Here is a 19,262-nt window from a genome sequence, read left to right as displayed (position 1 = left end):
CTAACCATAGTTACTGCTTAGAAAGATTAAAAGATAAAGAAGTCAGTATTGCTTATCGAGCTGAAAATCTTCAGTAACTCTTATTCTTTTATAAAGCACTCAAGAACAACATGCAGATGCATTTACACCTAGATGGCAGTTATCAAAGATTCCAACTACTGATTTCCCCACAAATGACGCGACTTTGGAGTTCAAAATGAGTGCCATGAGAAAAGTCTGTCAAAATATTCTTATGTGATGAGACTGAACATAAACAAATGTCCCCGAAAGATAAAAATGAACTCGGAAAAGCCCACCATTTCGGTTGATATCACTACAACAGCTCTAAACACTGGGGAGTGTTTACATAAGCCCATTAACTCATACCAAATTACTGCAATACTCAAATAAGGTGTTTCAAGTCAATAGATCAACTGCAAGAATGATCATTGCAGCTTTCCAATACTTCAACAGTCATTCGTTTAACAAATGCTCTGTTCCTATTTATAACTGTTATCTTCTCTTTCCCACTGTCACTACAGCAACTTCACAAAAATGTAAACCATTTACACTTCTACAAGCACGATAAAGTGACAAGCAAAGCAAGGCGCATCGTCCTTCCCTCAACTGACACGAAAGATAAAATGATAATAATTATGTAACGATCACGCCATGTCCCGCTTCTCCCCTTGACAACCAGGTGGTGTTAAGAATGTCTTGGAAGACACTGAAAGTAATTTTATATCATGTTATTTATCTCAACTGAGATATGCATCTTACAATGCACTATGCTAAGAACCACAGGCTGGGAAAGAGAAGAGAGAGAGAGAGAGAGAGAGAGAGAGAGAGAGAGAGAGAGGACAACAAAGTTTGGTATATAGATATATATATATATATATATATATATATATAATATATTATATATATTGATACTAACTGATACATTCATAGCTGGGGTCGACTGATGGGCAGCAGACCAGGATCAAGTTATGGACCTTACCAACACAAGCTCAGTGTTATATCATTGAGTCACATTGATACTGTATTCATACTCCTTTCCTTCCCTTACAGAGGATGGCTCCAGAAGTCTTTCGCCTTCTGTTTCTCAGTTATGGGGGTCAGATGCTGTTAGTCAAGTAGGTTACGTGGCAGGAGTCTGCTATTCCTCAGTTGGTCACCCACCCAAATACTGACCAAACCCAAAAATTGCTTGACTTTGTTATTATTATGTCAGTAATGAAGAAATAAGTCGATGTCCATTCTGCTACATAGGGAAAAAAAGGAAATCAACCAATGCAATTGCATATGCATGGAATCATAGAGGGTAAGGGCACAACTGCATCCCCACATGGTTTCATCCCCCTCCCCACCCCACCAGCTTTGAATGGATGCGTTCAAGTCCTCCTAGCCAATGGGCCCAAGGTGGACTTAGCATCGAAATGCTGCTTCGGTGGTCAGCGGTTTGAATTCCCATAGAAAAGGGTTTACGTCAGCATCTATTTTCAGACAATATTGTCTGTTTATGGTGTATACGTCACCTCAGGTCCATGGGGGAGGGGGGGGGAGGATAAATATTCTCGCCAGGGTTAACTCAAAAAGCACACCAGAAAAGGTGAATACATGGAACTGAATGAAAGGAAAATTCTATTCCATCCTGAAAACTAGGTGCTCACCCAGATGCACAATGCCTTTCATGAAAGTTCCCGTTCACAATCACAACAACACCTTGACTCTTAAAGGCACCAGACTTATAAAAAAAATAAATAAATAAAAACAATTGCCCAAATTTGCATAAAATTCCTGGGCCTTATGAATTAAAAGCATTCGATTCCAACACTTCTGCAACACAAGTTATCTACCTAGAAATTTCAAAAGTTTCCAATTAATAATTCATCAAAAGCCCACCACTTTATATATTACACACGCAGTACATACGTATAAAGGAGTGAAATACGAATACATTAATACATGGCACATATTTTTAAGCAAAATGATAAGATGAAAATAAAGCCACTAATGATTATAATGAAATGGAATGGAATATGGAATTTAAGTTTGAAGCCAAGCACTGGAATTCAAATGAGCTAATGCTTATAATGAAATGGGAATCTTTCCTCGTAGTAAACTTCAGACATCTGTTTCGAACAGCAAAAAAGCAAACTAACTTCCTCACGTGTTTCCAAATGGACTTCCTTGAATCACAGGACACGCGAAAAAGACATTACAAAGAAATTTCCAAATTCAAGTTTCAATGGCAGTTGCATGGCTTTCTGAACGACATCATTTCTTAAGTATACGTAAATAGGCAGAAGTAACAAAGACGTACATACATAAAGGAGGGGAATAAGGACAAGGAAACCCGCAAAAGGAAAAATGAATAACGAACAATAAAATAAAGACAGGAATAGAACATGACTACGAATGCAGAAAGGAAGTCAAGGACGCAAGCAATTGAGGCAATTTGTCAAAATCGACTCGCGTGACGCGCGCACGAGCCGACGACAGTCGTTTACCAAATGACGAAAAAAAAAGAAAAAGTAAATATTAAAAACAAAATAAAGGTTAAAAAAAGTTCTTACCTTTTTCTTTGGCTGCATATGACAGACGAAATAGCGCTGTCAGGCCCAGATACCATCTCACAACGGCGGATAACAATTTCATGTTTCTGTGGGGAAGAAGGAAAGATGGTATCAGAGAGGTTTTCTTTATTGAGATGGCAGCGTGTGTATTTATCCTATTCACGTAAATGTCCTTGTCTAAGCAACACGCACACACACACAAACGCACAAAAATACGGATATTTATGGACCTGTCTGATAAATTAGTTAATGTCCGTCTCCGTCTGTCCCGAAATGCATTCTGCAATCATAAACATAGGAAGGCAAGCGTTATCTTGATGTTTCATCTTAAACTAATGTCGTTTAGTTGTTGTATCGCAAACGTGTCCGGTGAGCAGATGTCAAAACAGGAAAGTAGAGGAAAAATAAATGAAAGAATTCACCAGAAAAGGAAACCAAGTCACCTAATTTCATCTCTCACATCTGATGCTGCCAATTGATAGTAAAGGTTAACGAATAATTTTGTGATTACAATTAAAATTTTACTCGTGAAACGCAAGACCTTGTATCATAGTAACCTCTTCCCACTTGATGGAGCTTCATTTTCCCATCTTCCTGGGATTTATAATCTTCTCAATTTTAACTTACATGAATTCTTCGATTACTACAAACCTAAGAGTTTGAAATAGCATATTTTTACCCTTATAACCATTAAAAGCCACGTGTTCGCAGACCTACGTCTTTCACAATTGTTACCAAATATTTACGGCCTTTCCTGCAAGCTCTCCTAAGATGACCACATCTAATTTTCCAATCATTATCATCTCTGTAACCCAACTTCTTTTCTTTTAATACCTTTCAGCAAAAAAAAAAAAAAAAAAAAAAAAGCGATTCAGTTTGCGATCATTCTTAGAATAAATACATTCAATTCATTAGTAGTTACTAGACTGACGTGGAACACTTTTCCTGTAAGCATTACGCCAGTGAAAGATGAGAGGAAATGAGTGATCAATTTGCCTTCATGAAAGGAAATGTCTCAAGTTAATCGCAGGCATGCATGCATTCAGGGAGTAGAAACTTTTAAGTCAGGGTCACACGAGGAGGTCTCTGGCATCTTGCTGTCAAACTTGGGACCAGTTAGCCATTAACTGGTTGATTTGTTTCCAGGAACAACCGTCACAAATTACCCTTATAGTGGTGACAAAAATTAAGACGTCTAGGTACTCGTTTGCGCGAAATCACTGCAATGCACATAGGCAGCTACAAGTGCAGAGAAATATGAAATGTATTGGCTATTTAGTACATTATTTTACAACTGTCCTTCCTTGAAACACCTGGTCAGGTAATCTGTAGGCTTTAAGATATTAAGCACATTGGCAAAGAGCATGAAAGTAATCTCATGTAACAAAAACAGTATTGCATGATCTTCAAATGAATGGGATTCGAAATTTTCAAATATATCAAGGACAGGCTTGGAGTCCAAAGATATTGCACATTGAGAGGCAAAGCAAAAGTAAATGTAGCGAACACCCCCAATTGACAGACTATACTAATACATCATATAGGCATATAATGTGTGTGTATATATATATATATATATATATATATATATATATATATATATATATATATATATATATATATATATATTGTGCGTATAATTCTAATTTCCGTTTATTCTCCGTATTCTAATGGACACCAAAAGATAACAATAATTAACAGGATATAAACAATTACCACTCTTGTACGATAAACATGAGTCATGAACTCAATTGCAGCATATCTTTTGAACAAAAATAATGGTGATGAATTAAGCTAAAATTAAACAAGTCTGAGATAAATACAGAGAGAGAGAGAGAGAGAGAGAGAGAGAGAGAGAGAGAGAGAGAGAGAGAATGGACATCTGGGTTACCACGACTACTGCCCATGATTGTAAATATAATGCTAATTGTATTTATTCCATTTATTGTCAGAAATACATACACATTATTCTGAATTTTGGCAATGACCCTGATTACTCTTGGTGTTGGGAACAGACACGTTGTTTACAATAATTGGCAAGGCTCCGTGCTGTATAAAATATCTAATAAAACTTGCTTATCATACACTCGCTACCGCGAAAAACACGCTGTTTACAACAACAGATAATGCTCATTCTACTACACACACACACACACACACACACACACACACACTCAGCAACAGACACAAGGTAAATAAGCAATATCTGATAAAAGTCACCACTGAGCTTAAATATCTAGAAACTCTTGATAATGAATACAGAAACTCACAAACAGGCCCCTTCCACGACAAAGGAAGAGAAATGCCTTATGCCTTGACAAATCTCTGGAAAAAACCCCCACAAAAACACACTTAAAATCCCTATTATACCATACAGAAAATACTGAAAAAAAACAGAGTATGCAATCAACAAGGAAGGTCATTCCAGGGGCAAGGCATAGCAAAACTATATACATAACCTTTACTGATAAAACTTGGCAAAGGACTAAAAGGCCAGTAGGTGCGTCTGTACCCAATAGGGCCACACAATGAGAGTATCAATTGGAAAGGGGGGTGGGGGGAAGGGGCGGAGTTAGTTGTAAGGGAGGCTCAAAAATGAGGAAACTCCAACTGGCCCGTGTGGAAGAGTTTGGTAGGAATTAGGGAGACTTACACTGGCGACTGTCTTTTATTACACAGAATTCAGTAAGAATGACAAATGTCTCTTTGGTATTTGTAACAAAGCATCCAAGATACACTGTCATAGAGAGGGAGCAGTGAAGAGGAAGAATAGGGAATCGAAGATTCAGTGTAAGAGAGATAACAGTGAATCTTCGATGCACCATTTGTAATAAAACAACAAAGATTCACCGTACCTTTCTATAACAGTGAATCTTTGATGTATTATTTCTAGGACAACATCAAGGATTCACTGTTACGGAGAGATAACAGTGAATCTTTGATTTATTATTTGTAATTAAACCCCAAAGATTCACTGATGGAGAGAGATAGTGAATCTTGGTGATATATATTTGCAATACATGAAAGATTCACTATTACAGAGATAACAGCGAATCTTTGTTGTATTAATTGTGAGACCGTCAGTGATTCACTGATGTTTAAGATGTTTTTCTAACGAAACATCAAATATTCAGTATTATAGAGAGATAACAGTGAATCTTCGAAAAACAATCACAAAGATTCACTGTTAAAGAAAGAGAACATTGAATTTTTTTATTTATTATCTGTATGAGAACATCAAACTCACTGTTACAGAGAGCTAACAGTGAGTGTTTCATGAATTATTTTCAAGATATCAGATTCACTGTTACAGTGAGATAACAGTGAATCTCTGATGTATTATTTGTGATAAAACATCAGTGATTCACTGTTATCTCAATATACGTCTCTAGTTAGAGAAAATGGTGAGAAAATGACCTATAAAATGCATAAGATTTAGCACATTTTAACCAACCAATTTTATCCTTACCAAAATCGAGAAGGTAAAAAAACCCAATAAATTTTGAATTCCACGAATATTAAAAATCAAGCAACACCTCATCGGAGAGAGGAAAACAGATCGTTCCAATGGAGTTCCAGAAAGACACCACACACGCAACACACAGGTTCGCAGAAACACCAGGAGCTACTAAGAATACCAGAAAATACCAGTATCACCTCCATCACTCGGTATCTAAAGGCTGGGCACTTCTATGAACCCACGCCAGGGATCGCACAGGGTGGTAATGCATCTGTTGGTCCTATGCATAGTGTTCGTTTGAATTGTCCTTCGAGAAAGAGAGAGAGAGAGAGAGAGAGAGAGAGAGAGAGAGAGAGAACTTTTCCAGCCATGGCATCCCAACCTCCCCATACCAATGAAACAGAAACAGGCCATTCCGATAAAACAGAGAGAGAGAGAGAGAGAGAGAGAGAGAGAGAGAGAGAGAGAGAGAGAAACTTTTCCAGCCATGGCATCCCAACTCCCCCATACCAAAGAAACAGAAACAGGCCATTCCGATAAAGCAGAAAGAGAGAGAGAGAGAGAGAGAGAGAGAGAGAGAGAGAGAGAGAGAGAATATATATTTTTCCAATACATGAAAACCATGGTGGCGTGAAGGTATCATGCTTCCCAACCTCCCCATTCATTCTCTCTCTCTCTCTCTCTCTCTCTCTCTCTCTCTCTCTCTCGTAAAACAAAATAAAACCAGTCATTTAACGCAGCCCAATTTAGAGACAGCACTGTGAGAAAAACAACAAAACAGCTCGTGAGAGTTGATGGACATACGGGCGGCAGTGACATCCACGAAATTCGGGTTGAGAGGACGTCAGCATCAGGGTTATCTAATGACGAGGAAGTTGAGAAAAAAAACCTGTTATTGTAAGGTAGGGCTGCTGCTGCTCTGTCAGAGAGAGAGAGAGAGAGAGAGAGAGAGAGAGAGAGAGAGAGAGAGAGAGAGAGAGAGAGAGAACTGGGCCGGACACAGGCAATAAACCATGATGAATGAAGGGGATCTACTTGGCCTACTGCTATTAGGCGCAGCGGGGTTGTGGCGTTTATAATATATATATATATATATATATATATATATATATATATAAATCTATATATATAATATATATATAATATATAATATATTAATATAACTATATTAATTATATATATACATATATATAATATAACACCACAATGTCCTAACAATTTTTTACTACAAGCCGTGAATCCAGAAGGAATATCCGAATCCACATAAGATAGTAAAAGTTAAGTAAAAACTCAGCAAAAACGTATTAGGAAGAAGGATATGTGTGTGTGTGTTTCACTACATACATACACATCTTGCAACCTCAGGTACATTTTACTTGAGCTGGGATAAAAACCATCTTCGACATCGTTCCAAGTGTTTTAGCGGAAATGGGATCTCGTAATAAAATGTGCGATTGAAGAGATACTCTATGAAGTGAATGAGGTCCCGAGTTCATTGAGAGTATCCAGAGATCTGCTGACAGCGGAAGATAGAGGAGATGCAGAACTTAGTCACTAAGGAGGAAAAATGGTAGTGAGAGTTTTAGAAACTGTGTTGACGTTACGGCTGAAGGTGTAAGGAGGACGTCAAGAGGTTAAAGCATAAAAAAAAAAAGACACCGGTAGTTGACGGACTACAAGGGAAAGATGCTCCAGAAAGGTAGTGAAAGTGGCTGAGACTAGGGTTTGTTAAGTATGTCTGTATTTAAATGGTGGCTGGGTTTGGTGTAAAGGAGGGTCTAAAGTCAAGGGTGAGTTATGTCTCCATGATTATTCATCTTTTGGATGGAGTGGTGAGAGAAGTACGGGACAGGAAATTAAACGTCGATGTAAAATTGCTGAAAAAAATTAATAAGTACAGTGAACAATGGCTGACGTTTGCAGATGATACAGTAATGATTGGAAATAGTTAAAGTAACCTTCTAAACTTGGAAAAAGTGTCTGGAAATGTTTGCAACAAGAAGAAGTTGAGAGCAACTGGAGACCAGAGGGCGGAAGGCAATCCGGAAGCCTGATCAATGAATGTTAATATGGATGCTGAAAGAATGTTCGCCGCTGATTCTTATAGGAATTTCAAAATTAATATCTAAACCAAGGAAGGCCGCAGGTATTTGCTAATGATTAAGAATGATTCTTAGGTTCCAACTGACGAGAAAAACTGCTGATGCCCTACGTATGACTACTACGAAGAAAATGCAATAAAAACAAAGTGGAAAAAAAAACAAATGTGGCGTGCAACAATTTACTATTTTACTAAACCACAGCAACGTAAAAGACACACTAGCGTAATGAGGATATGTCAATGAACTAGTACGTCGGCGAGTGTAAATGACTTCAATTGTAATCTCTCATCTTCTAATTAAGCAGGGCGGCGGGTTTGTGCAGTAATATCCTGGTGGTTTAATATATGACGTAATCGATGACGCTCCCAATGACACTGGAGTTCGATACGAGAATACCGAACGAGCTTGGTCTGAGTTTTAGTAGTTTCTCATTACCGAATATGAGGCGCGATCATTCATTGCTCGCAAAATGTTCCTTATAATATGTATATGTATGTGTGTGTATGTATGTAATAATAATATATTTATATATATTAATATATTATAAATATATATATATATATTATATATATATATATAATATATATATTACATTAATATATAATAATATATTAATATCTATATATATTATATTATAGTATATAAATAGTATATTATTATATATATAAATCATATATATATATATATATATTATACATATATATACCTATATATCATATATATTATATATATATATATATATATATATACTATATATACTATATATAAAGACGTTAATTGTCAGTCCTCTGAACATAAAATTTCTACTACCAAGCACACGACGGTACCCACCAGTCTCATGAATTTTAATGGAACATATAAAATCCGGAGGTCCCTCCTTCAGATTTCGAACTAATGCCTCTGGAACAGAGCTTTCAGAAGGTAATATAAACCTAAACATTCGAAACTTATTGTTGCCATCGTCTGGGTCACATTTTATAAAATTGTTCGAGATGTGGATATTGTCAGACGAGAGTTTCATTAGACACTAAAGATAAAAATTTTAAATGTCAACATCGACGATCTATAAAAAGTTGCTAATGTCAATAAAGCTAATCAAGTTTCGAAGTTGATAAGTGTTGGGCTAATTATGCTACTTTTAACATCGACGATAAATAAGAATGAGGTAAAAAAGTATTCAGGTCCGGAAAAAACCCTTAAAAGTGACGAGTGTTTTTATTTACGTCAAGCTGTGACAGATGATGACGTATCCAAAATGTTAGAAGTTATTAATGAGATTATTATGTTTGTCACAAAAATGTGTTTGAATTTATAAGTCTATATATAACAATCTTTACACAAACTCTATATACATATGTAAGTTAAATAATGATATAAAAATATATATTATAATATAATAATATATAATATATTATATATATATAATTCTAATATATTTTTTAATTACGTATTTTCATACATACGTAAACATGCTAAACACACACACACACACCACACACACACACACACACATATATATATATATATATAATATATATAATATATATCTATATATAAGTGTGTGTGTGTGTGTGTGCGCGCGCGCACATCTGTGTGTGTGTTTGTTTGTGTGTACGTTTGCTCGTACAAAATCTATCACTTTAACTTAAAAGACAATTCTTACTACCGTCAAAGACAGATCACAATTCGGAACACCATCAAGAGCAACCTTCGGCTGTTGCAGAAGGCAGGCGAGACAAGACGTACTGGCACACGACGTTCCTCAAGGCATCAGCTGTGAGGAAACAAAAACATCCTAACGAACTAATATTGATCAACTTAAGGTAATACAAACTCCGATAGGAAGTGACGCCATCGTCCTCATACCCTGTCTATGTTCTGCTTGTTGCGTTTGTTTCGTTGGCAAGCTTCTCTTGTTTGTTGTTTGTCCATAGTCAGAGTCTTTTGTTGTTTGTCCTTTGGTTTTAAATTCCAGAGCAAAATTGGTATTGCGTAAACGAAATACTGTAGCAGGTAATTTGGGGAATTTCTTGTGACTTGTGATGATCGTTTGTGGCCAAGAGTGACCTCTAGTGACCCTGAACACCGTTTGTGACCTCATATGACCTAAAATGAACCATCAAATGTTGACCTCCATGATAAAACTAGCACTGCGTAAACAAAATACTTTTAGTAAGTTATCTTGGTCCCTTCTTGTGACATATGACGATCTTTGGTGGCCTAGGATGACCTCTCGTGACTTTGAACAACATTTGTGACCTCAGATGACCTACGTAACATAAATTGAACAACATAGCAAAGCAAACACAGTATTTATTACTGTATCCAGTTCTCTTAGTAATTTCTTGAGACCTGTGTGACCTAGGATGACCTACGGTGACCCTGAACACCATTCGTGACCTCAGATTACCTCAGGTGACCTAAATTGAACAACATAGCAGAGAAAATACAGTATTTATTACTGTACCGAGTTCTCTTGGTAATTTCCTGAAACCTGTGTGACCTGGGATGACCTACGGTGACCCTGAACACCATTCGAGACCTCAGATTACCTCAGGTGACCTAAATTGAACAACATAGCAAAGCAAATACAGTATTTATTACTGTACCGAGTTGTCTTGGTAATTTCTTGAGACCTATGTGACCTGGGATGATCTACGGTGACCCTGAACACCATTTGTGACCTCAGATGACCTCAGGTGACCTAAATTGAGCAACATAGCAAACCAAATACAGTATTTATTACGGTACAGAGTTCTCTTGGTAATTTATTGAGACCTACGTGACCTGGGATGACCTCTGGTGACCCTGAACAACATTTGTGACCTAAGGTAACCTGAGGTAACCTAAACTGAACCACTGAATTTTTGCCTATTCAGCAATTAAATAAACTAAGCACAAGATAGTCGTAAGTATCAAGCACTCTATAAGCGCAGCTTCAAAGCACTATTTATGCACTCCATAGCACAGCTCCGGAGCACAATTAATCAGCTCAAACAATCGAAATGACATAATTACACAGGAATTAATTAAGTTCAGAATTCACTGCCACGGGAGGGTTACTGAAGCCTTTCACGACACCTGATGTTCCATTCAATTAAGTGGTGTTTCTCAGTTGGGCTGATGGCAACGGGTTTCTCGTTCGGCTCAAGACTGATTAACAAGGGGGACGCCTGCCGATGTCGATTATGTCGAGTGTGTAGGTGTAGGTGTAGTCTGTATAGGGTCTGCAACAGTATATTATGTGTTCGTGCTGATTCTACACCGGTGTAGCTACTGTGGTGATATATCACAAATGGCTGTATAATTAAGATATATATATATATATATATATATATATATATATATATATATATATATATATATTTATATATATTATTACACAACACATACACACCACACACACACACACACACACACACACACACATATATATATATATATATATATATATATATATATATATATATATATATATATATATATTTACATATATATACTATATATGTGTGTGTCGACAACACAAATATCTTGTCGAAACTGACAAGACCAAAATGGATATCGGCTAAAAAGTGACAACCCTACGAAATATTTCCATGGCCAACGTTAGTCGTAGAAAATAAATCATGACAAAAAACGAATTAATTTCACTACCGGTAATGAACACACAAGTCAGTCATGGAAAAGAAGACTCTATTAGTTATCCTTAGTAAAGCATTAAAAACTCCACTGAGACAAACCCACAAGTAATGGTGTTATTCAGTAATCTACGCTGGTGACATCTTGCGACCCAATGTTGCACTAAGCAGGCGATACTACGGTTACACAGGCGACAAAATTAGTAGGTAACCCTCATGGCCGTGTGACCCGCTACATGACCTTGAATGACCTCGATAACGAGTCATAGCGATACTTTTGTGACGACTGAACGAAGGAAAGGAAAATGATATACGACGTGAAGATAATTTTGCAAAAAAAAAAAAAAGTTAGACTGCATATTCTTATATGATGAAACAAAATGAAGAATCTTATGGGCAATATTCATATTTTTTAAAACTGCATGATAAGCTTCACGAACATAAACATAACACGAACATGAAACTGATCGGATTTAGAAAAACCTTGTGGAGGTATATTTATCGACCAATTGTGTGCGTTTGTGGGCACAGAAGGAAGGAGAGAGAGAGAGAGAGAGAGAGAGAGAGAGAGAGAGAGAGAGAGAGAGAGAGAGAGAGAGAGTCCAGGAAGCAAGCCTCTGGGAGTCACCGAATACACTCATTAATAATTTAAGCTGACGAGAACCATGCGATGATCTATTTCAGTCAATTCCTTATTTACTCACTTCTCTATACTTGACTATTCTTGCCCCACATCTATATTTCATAATTACGTAATATTCCGTTGGAATAATCTTGGAACGCTCGTTTTTTTGTTGTTGCCAAAATTACGAACTCATGTATTCCAAGTCAATACTGGATTCTGAAAAAAATTCTAACTTTATATTTCACGAAATTCCACATCTGGAAAGTTTCCTGTCTATCGGACGGTATCGGTGCATCCCTGAGAGAGAGAGAGAGAGAGAGAGAGAGAGAGAGAGAGAGAGAGAGAGAGAGAGAGAGAGAGAGAGAGCGCGCATCGGTGCATTTCGTGGTTCCTTGGGGAGAGAAAGCATCGGTGCATTCCTTGGTTCCTTGAGAGAGAGAGAGAGAGAGAGAGAGAGAGAGAGAATGTCACGGCTAATGCATTATAACCAAATGGCAATCTCCCTTTTCGCTTTTTACCCTATGAACTCGTAGAATCAATACTTAGTGTGTATTTTCAGTATGCGGTCGTAAATTATTGAAAGTAATAAAATTGGTTTCTCTGAGTATGGAAATTTATTTTATATGTTTATTAATTAAGATTAATAAAAATAGATAATCAATTATTCATCCCTTTCACTGTCACTATGACCTCGATGTGGCAGTTTGCCAGAACACTAAATTACCATTTTTTTTTACTGACATTGTTTACATCTTTCAAAAAACACGATTCCAGGATGATTTTGAAACATTATTCTGACAATATGATGAGATGCTTTCTGTTGCAATTAAGGTGTTGGAACAAAGCTAACCTAGTAGGAATATTCTGAATAAAATGAAATATCCCATCAAAATTAGTTTCTTCCCCATCCGCAACACACACACACACACACACATATATATATATATATATATATATACATATATATATATATATATATATATATATATATATATATCCTACTTTTGTCAGTTAAAGGATGAATGTGGCAAAAGGCAACTATCTTCTTATCTCTGGAGTCACCTCCAATCCAGGGAATCATTTTGTTCTCTACAGCAAAATACACAATTGCACGCAATTTTTGGATGCCTGTCAAAAAATACTGCATCCCAAAAGATACATAATATCAAACCTTAAAAGATACGGTTAACACCATAACATTAAAAAAGATACAATTTGAATTTGAAAAGGGTAGGTGTTATACATTCGTTTGTTTGTTTGTGTGTATGGTGTTTTTACGTTGCATGGAACCAGTGGTTATTCAGCAACGAGACCAACGGCTTTACGGGGTTTACGAACCACGTCGAGAGTGAACTTCTATCACCTTAAATACACATCTCTGACCCCTCAGTGGAATGCCCGAGAATCGAATTCGCTGCCACCAAGGTGGCAGGCCAAGACCATACCGATCACGTCACTGAGGAACTTTATATACATTTTCCCGTTTACAGAATATACTGAATCTTTTGATGCAACCAAAATGTGAGACATAAGATGAAGAAGCCATCCTTAACGAATCTCAGCTCTAAGGTCTCGTCATGAAAAGGCATTCATTTTGCTCCAAATGTTAACAGGTCACTATTATGGGCAACTTTCAACTTTCCTCAGCCATGCAAAAACAAAAACAACGGCTCTGTGGCTTTATTAGGGGGTTGGGCAGACACTCTATGACTGTAAACAGAGGGCCAGTGACCTCTGAGCAGTCTGTTCATGTCACCATCTCGATGAGGGCTGGCATTGATGACCGACTGTCCGAACGCGTCACGGATTGTGAGAAGTATTCCCATACAAGAATCAAATATGTGAAAGAACCAGTTCAATTTACACCAATTTGTCCTTCAACATTATATATATATATATATATATATATATATATATATATATTATATATATATATATATATGTTACTAGTAACTCGAACATTAAAAGACTGTTGTAGGAGAATGAACATCTCAGTGGTCTTTAAAATACACACACACACACACACGCACACACACAGACACACACACACACAGATATATATATATATATATATATATATATATATGTGTGTGTGTGTATATATATATATATATATATATATTAATTTATATATATATTATATTATATAATATATACTATATATATATTGGTTGTTTCTTGGCTAAACAAGACTAACATCAAATATTCAGATTTACCTTTCCTCTAATACCACCAAAAGGCACATAATTTGTGTGTGCCTAATACTGACGCAAGTTAAGGAATAACATATTCCATCACAACTGTCATTCACACTTTCATTTATCACGCCATCTCTCCTTATTAACTGGGATGTAGAAAAGTTTCCACGACCAAACAATAAATGAAAGCAAAAACCCGTAAAAATGCTGCTATCTCTCCAAATTACGTTTGATGCATTAAAACGTTAAATACCTTCCGTAAATGCAGCAATTTCAACATTATGATATCTCCAGGACAAGTCTGAAGCATGTAAATTTTCATAAACACTTGTACACACACACACACACACACACACACACACATATATATATATATAATATATATATATATATATATATAAATATATGCAAGTATACGCACACATATATACATACACACACACATATATATATATATATATATATATATATATATATATTTATTTAATTATTTGTTTATTTATTTATTCTTATTGATACTTACTTATTTTGTGTGTGTGTGTGTGATCGTGTATACAACGTAAATGTCAGACCTGACAGAGAGAGAGAGAGAGAGAGAGAGAGAGAGAGAGAGAGAGAGAGATAGAGAGATAGAGGAGAGTGTGTGTCTGAGTATCAGAGCAAAACGAAACTACTTCCTGTCTATGATTTTATCCATGACGATGTCTGATGATGATGATGATAATGATAGAAACCGGACGACAATCATCACGAGAGCATCACAATGCGCGAAGCGACCAGAAGAAAAAAAAAAACTAAATTAAAGCAAAAAAAAATAAAAAAAAAAAAAAAAAAAAATAAAAAAAAAAAAAAAAAAAAAAAAAAAAAAGTTTGGTAATGATGACTGAACGCCATCCATACATCCTGGTACTTGTTGTTACGTGACAGTCAAACAATTAAGTGATGGTCTCCCTGAAGGCGCCGTGGTCTCCAAAAAGCAACAAAAAATAAGTAAATGAATAAATAAATAAACAAATAAATAATAAAAATATACCAATAAATACATAAATAAAAATGAAATAAAAATAAAAATATCCCATCAGTAAATCAACGAGCAGGTAGCAAAGAGGATATAAATAACCGTGGTTTATTTGAAATAAAAGAAGTAAATAGTTTTCGAAATAGCAAAAAATAAATAAATAAAAACTAGATTCACAATTACCCAAGCGAATGGGTCATAAAGGTCACAAAAGCCAGCAGGGCTTCATTAAACTTAGAGAGAGAGAGAGAGAGAGAGAGAGAGAGAGAGAGAGAGAGAGAGAGAGGCCTATCAACTCGAGGAACATTTGACTCTTAATGACACCTATTCACGTCACTTGACATTGTCCCGTGGCACAAAGGGTGCGGTACCATAACATATCACATCTTTCCCACAGTACACGTGACGTCACACAGCCTGCTGAGCTCAATCTGTCTTCGTTGAGTGACGTTTTATTGAATAAATAACACGTGTTATGCCACTTGATGCCATGATGCCTCGATCAACGTTGGCCTCTGTAATGGCGCGTGGAATTCAAGGACAGAAGCCTACTTGCACACAAGCACACAAATGTGTGTGCGTGCGTTTGTGTGTGTTGACACGGGGACACACACACACATTAATTCAGGCTACTTGCAATTCGTGTTACGTTCTGCTAATGAATCTGTGAGGAATATTTATCGAACAAATGTGTGCGTTTATGGGCACGGAAGGAAGGGGAAGAGAGAGAGAGAGAGAGAGAGAGAGAGAGAGAGAGAGAGAGAGAGAGAGATTAATAAAGGCTACTTGCAATTTGTGATACGTTCTGCTTGAACAAATGTGTGCGTTTATGGGCACAGAAGAGAGAGAGAGAGAGAGAGAGAGAGAGAGAGAGAGAGAGAGAGAGAGAGAGAGAGGCTACTTGCAATTTGTGATACGTTCGGCTTGAACAAACGTGTGCGTTTATGGGCACAGAAGGAAGGAGAGAGAGAGAGAGAGAGAGAGAGAGAGAGAGAGAGAGAGAGGCTACTTGCAATTTGTGTAACGTTCTGCTTGAACAAACGTGTGCGTTTATGGGCACAGAAGGAAGGGGAGAGAGAGAGAGAGAGAGAGAGAGAGAGAGAGAGAGAGAGAGAGAGAGAGAGAGGCCCCTCAGAACGAGGAACGCTGAATTTTAATCAGAGAGAGAAAGATAGATTGCTCCAGCCTTGGTGAATTTTCCTTCAATTCTGATCCCAAACAAGGGAACTGCATTACAGAATGTCACCTGAATCACATCTTGTAACTTCTCCTACTAAGGAAATTAATTTCCTAGTTTGCATATTTAGTCTATCGGCATCTTTACCCCCACACAACCCTAATATGCGAAAACCAATACAATCACCATTTGCTAAACACCCACTACATTACGAGAATCGTTTGCAATAGTGTCAACAAGTCACGAACTATATAATGGTTAAAGGCTTTTATAGCGGTTATGATAACTACTATCTGTTTTTACCAAAGGTATTCTCGATGAACTCCGATCACTGAATTGGGAATCGGACACAATTTTATCACGAGAGCGGAGACGTCCTAGAAACGTACTGGCCAGATCAGTCTTCTTTGAGTTCTAAAGCACTGAAGCCATGGTTTGTTTGTATGGTGTTTTTACGTTGCATGGAACCAATGGTTATTCTGCAACGGGACCAACGGCTTTATGTGACTTCCGAACCATGTCGAGAGTGAACTTCTACCACCAGAAATACACATCTCTAACCCCTCAATGAAATGCCCGACAATCGAACTCGCAGACACCGAGATGGCAGGCAAAGACCATACCGATCACGCCACTGAGGCGCTAAACCTGCCAAGGGAAAACTTAATATTCTCAGCGCCTCAGTGGCGTGATCTGTATGGTCTTAGCCTGCCTCCTCGAAGGCCGCGAGTTCGATTCTTGGGCATTCCATCGAGGGGTGAGAGATGTGTATTTCTGGTGATAGAAGTTCACTCTCGACGTAGTTCGGAAGTCACGTAAAGTCGTTGATCCCGTTGCTCAATAACCACTGGTTCCATGCAACGTAAAAACACCATACAAACAAACAAACAAACAAAACATTATTCTCAGGCTAAAGCAAGCAAGATTTTACACGAAAATCGTAACGAAGTCATTGTGATAAAAGTACAAGAATGAGTTTCAAGCTACTATTTGTTCTTGTGTCAGTATCAGAATGGTAAGTACGTTTACACTCTGTGCTTGTGTCGATCTGTATGAACATCAAGTATTTTAAGTACAAATATAGATATGAAATCTTACGTAATCCTAACGGATGTTGACATTATTCTAAGAGATTCCTTACCTACGAAATATCCAGACACGAAATTTTATGTCATCCTCACGAATGTTGACATTATTTTAAAATATACTATAAACATGAAGACTTATGTGATCATCACGAATGTTAACATGATTTTAAGACAATTTACGAAACATGTAGATACGAATTCTTACTTGATCCTCACGAATTTTGACAGTGTCCTAAGATATGCTTTACATACGAAATATGGAGATACGAATTCTTACTTGATCCTCACTAATGTTGACAGTATCCGAAGATATGCTTTACATACGAAATATGTAGATACGAATTCTTACTTGATCCTCTCGAATGTTGACAGTATACTAAAATCCGCTTTGCATACAAAATCTGTAGATACGAATTCTTACTTGATCCTCACGAATGTTGACAGTATCCGAAGATATGCTTTACATACGACATATGTAGATACGAATTCTTACTTAATCCTCACGAATGTTGACAGTACTAAGATCCGCACCACAAAAATCTGTAGATACGAATTCTTACTTAATCCTCACGAATGTTGACCGTATCCTAAGATATGCTTTACATACGAAATGAATACGATTTCTTACTTGATCCTCTTGAATGTTGACAGTATTTTAAGATCTGTTTTGCATACAAAAGTCACCCAGTAGACTGTTCGCGACAAAACAGTTTCATCCACGAACCCCATCAATCAAATCCATAACAGATGTTGTGATTATATGACTGACCTTTGAGTATCTACGACAAAATCAATTGGACAACGTCTTTCGAAACAAACACTTCTGTCCCAGTGCGACGGTTCAGAGAAAGATAACATCGAAAGGGAAAAGAAGCGTTTTCAGTCGAGAATACCGGACTGACCTGGCTGGCTGAGCTGTGGTCGGATGGTTCCACCGTGAACTAAAGTCTTACACTGAACGAGTCTCATTTTTATTTATCTGGCGAGTGGCGGCAGGCAGCAGCAGCAGCAGCAGCAGCAGCAGCTCTCTCTCTCTCTCTCCTCTCTCTCTCTCTCTCTCTCTCTCTCTCTCTATATTGGCCTTTCCTCACCCTGCCGCTACTACCTTCTCACAACCTTATTTTAGTACTGTACTTATTCCATTTTTCTCAGCATCGCTCTCTCTCTGTCTCTCTCTCTCTCGGTGAGTTTAGTTATTTTGACTCACTTATATTTCAGATACTAGTTAAATATTCTTTAAGATTTACTATTATATAAAAGATACAAATGTATATATTTCTGCATTCTGGCCGTTCAGATACAATGCAAACATCATGACCAAAATTACGTGCATGAGACACAATAATCCTCACCCAGATACATTGTTATTTGCTTATATGTGATTAAACAAGATATTAC

The 19,262-nt window shown here is 37.0% G+C and overlaps 1 protein-coding gene across 2 annotated transcripts in view; it reads right to left on the bottom strand.

The window, feature by feature from the left end:
- Nucleotides 1-18,889, bottom strand: part of LOC135208685 (uncharacterized) — a 42,115-nt gene extending 23,226 nt beyond the window's left edge. Inside the window, exons 1-2 of one of the 2 annotated variants that reach the window (XM_064241128.1) lie at nucleotides 18,767-18,889; nucleotides 2,559-2,644 (exon numbers count right to left, since the gene is read on the bottom strand). In XM_064241128.1, the coding sequence (XP_064097198.1) occupies nucleotides 2,559-2,640 (82 nt within the window). In that variant the 5' untranslated portion in view covers nucleotides 2,641-2,644; nucleotides 18,767-18,889. Of the gene's footprint in view, nucleotides 1-2,558; nucleotides 2,645-6,822; nucleotides 6,875-18,766 lie in introns of those variants that run through there. The other variant, XM_064241127.1, reaches the window with a different exon arrangement.
- Between the last annotated feature and the right edge of the window lie 373 nt (nucleotides 18,890-19,262).

This window comes from Macrobrachium nipponense, chromosome 35, assembly GCF_015104395.2.
Source record: "Macrobrachium nipponense isolate FS-2020 chromosome 35, ASM1510439v2, whole genome shotgun sequence".
NCBI classification, from domain to species: Eukaryota; Metazoa; Arthropoda; class Malacostraca; order Decapoda; family Palaemonidae; genus Macrobrachium; species Macrobrachium nipponense.
Note: the sequence above shows the minus strand (reverse complement) of the source record. Positions and strands in the feature narration are given on the sequence as shown.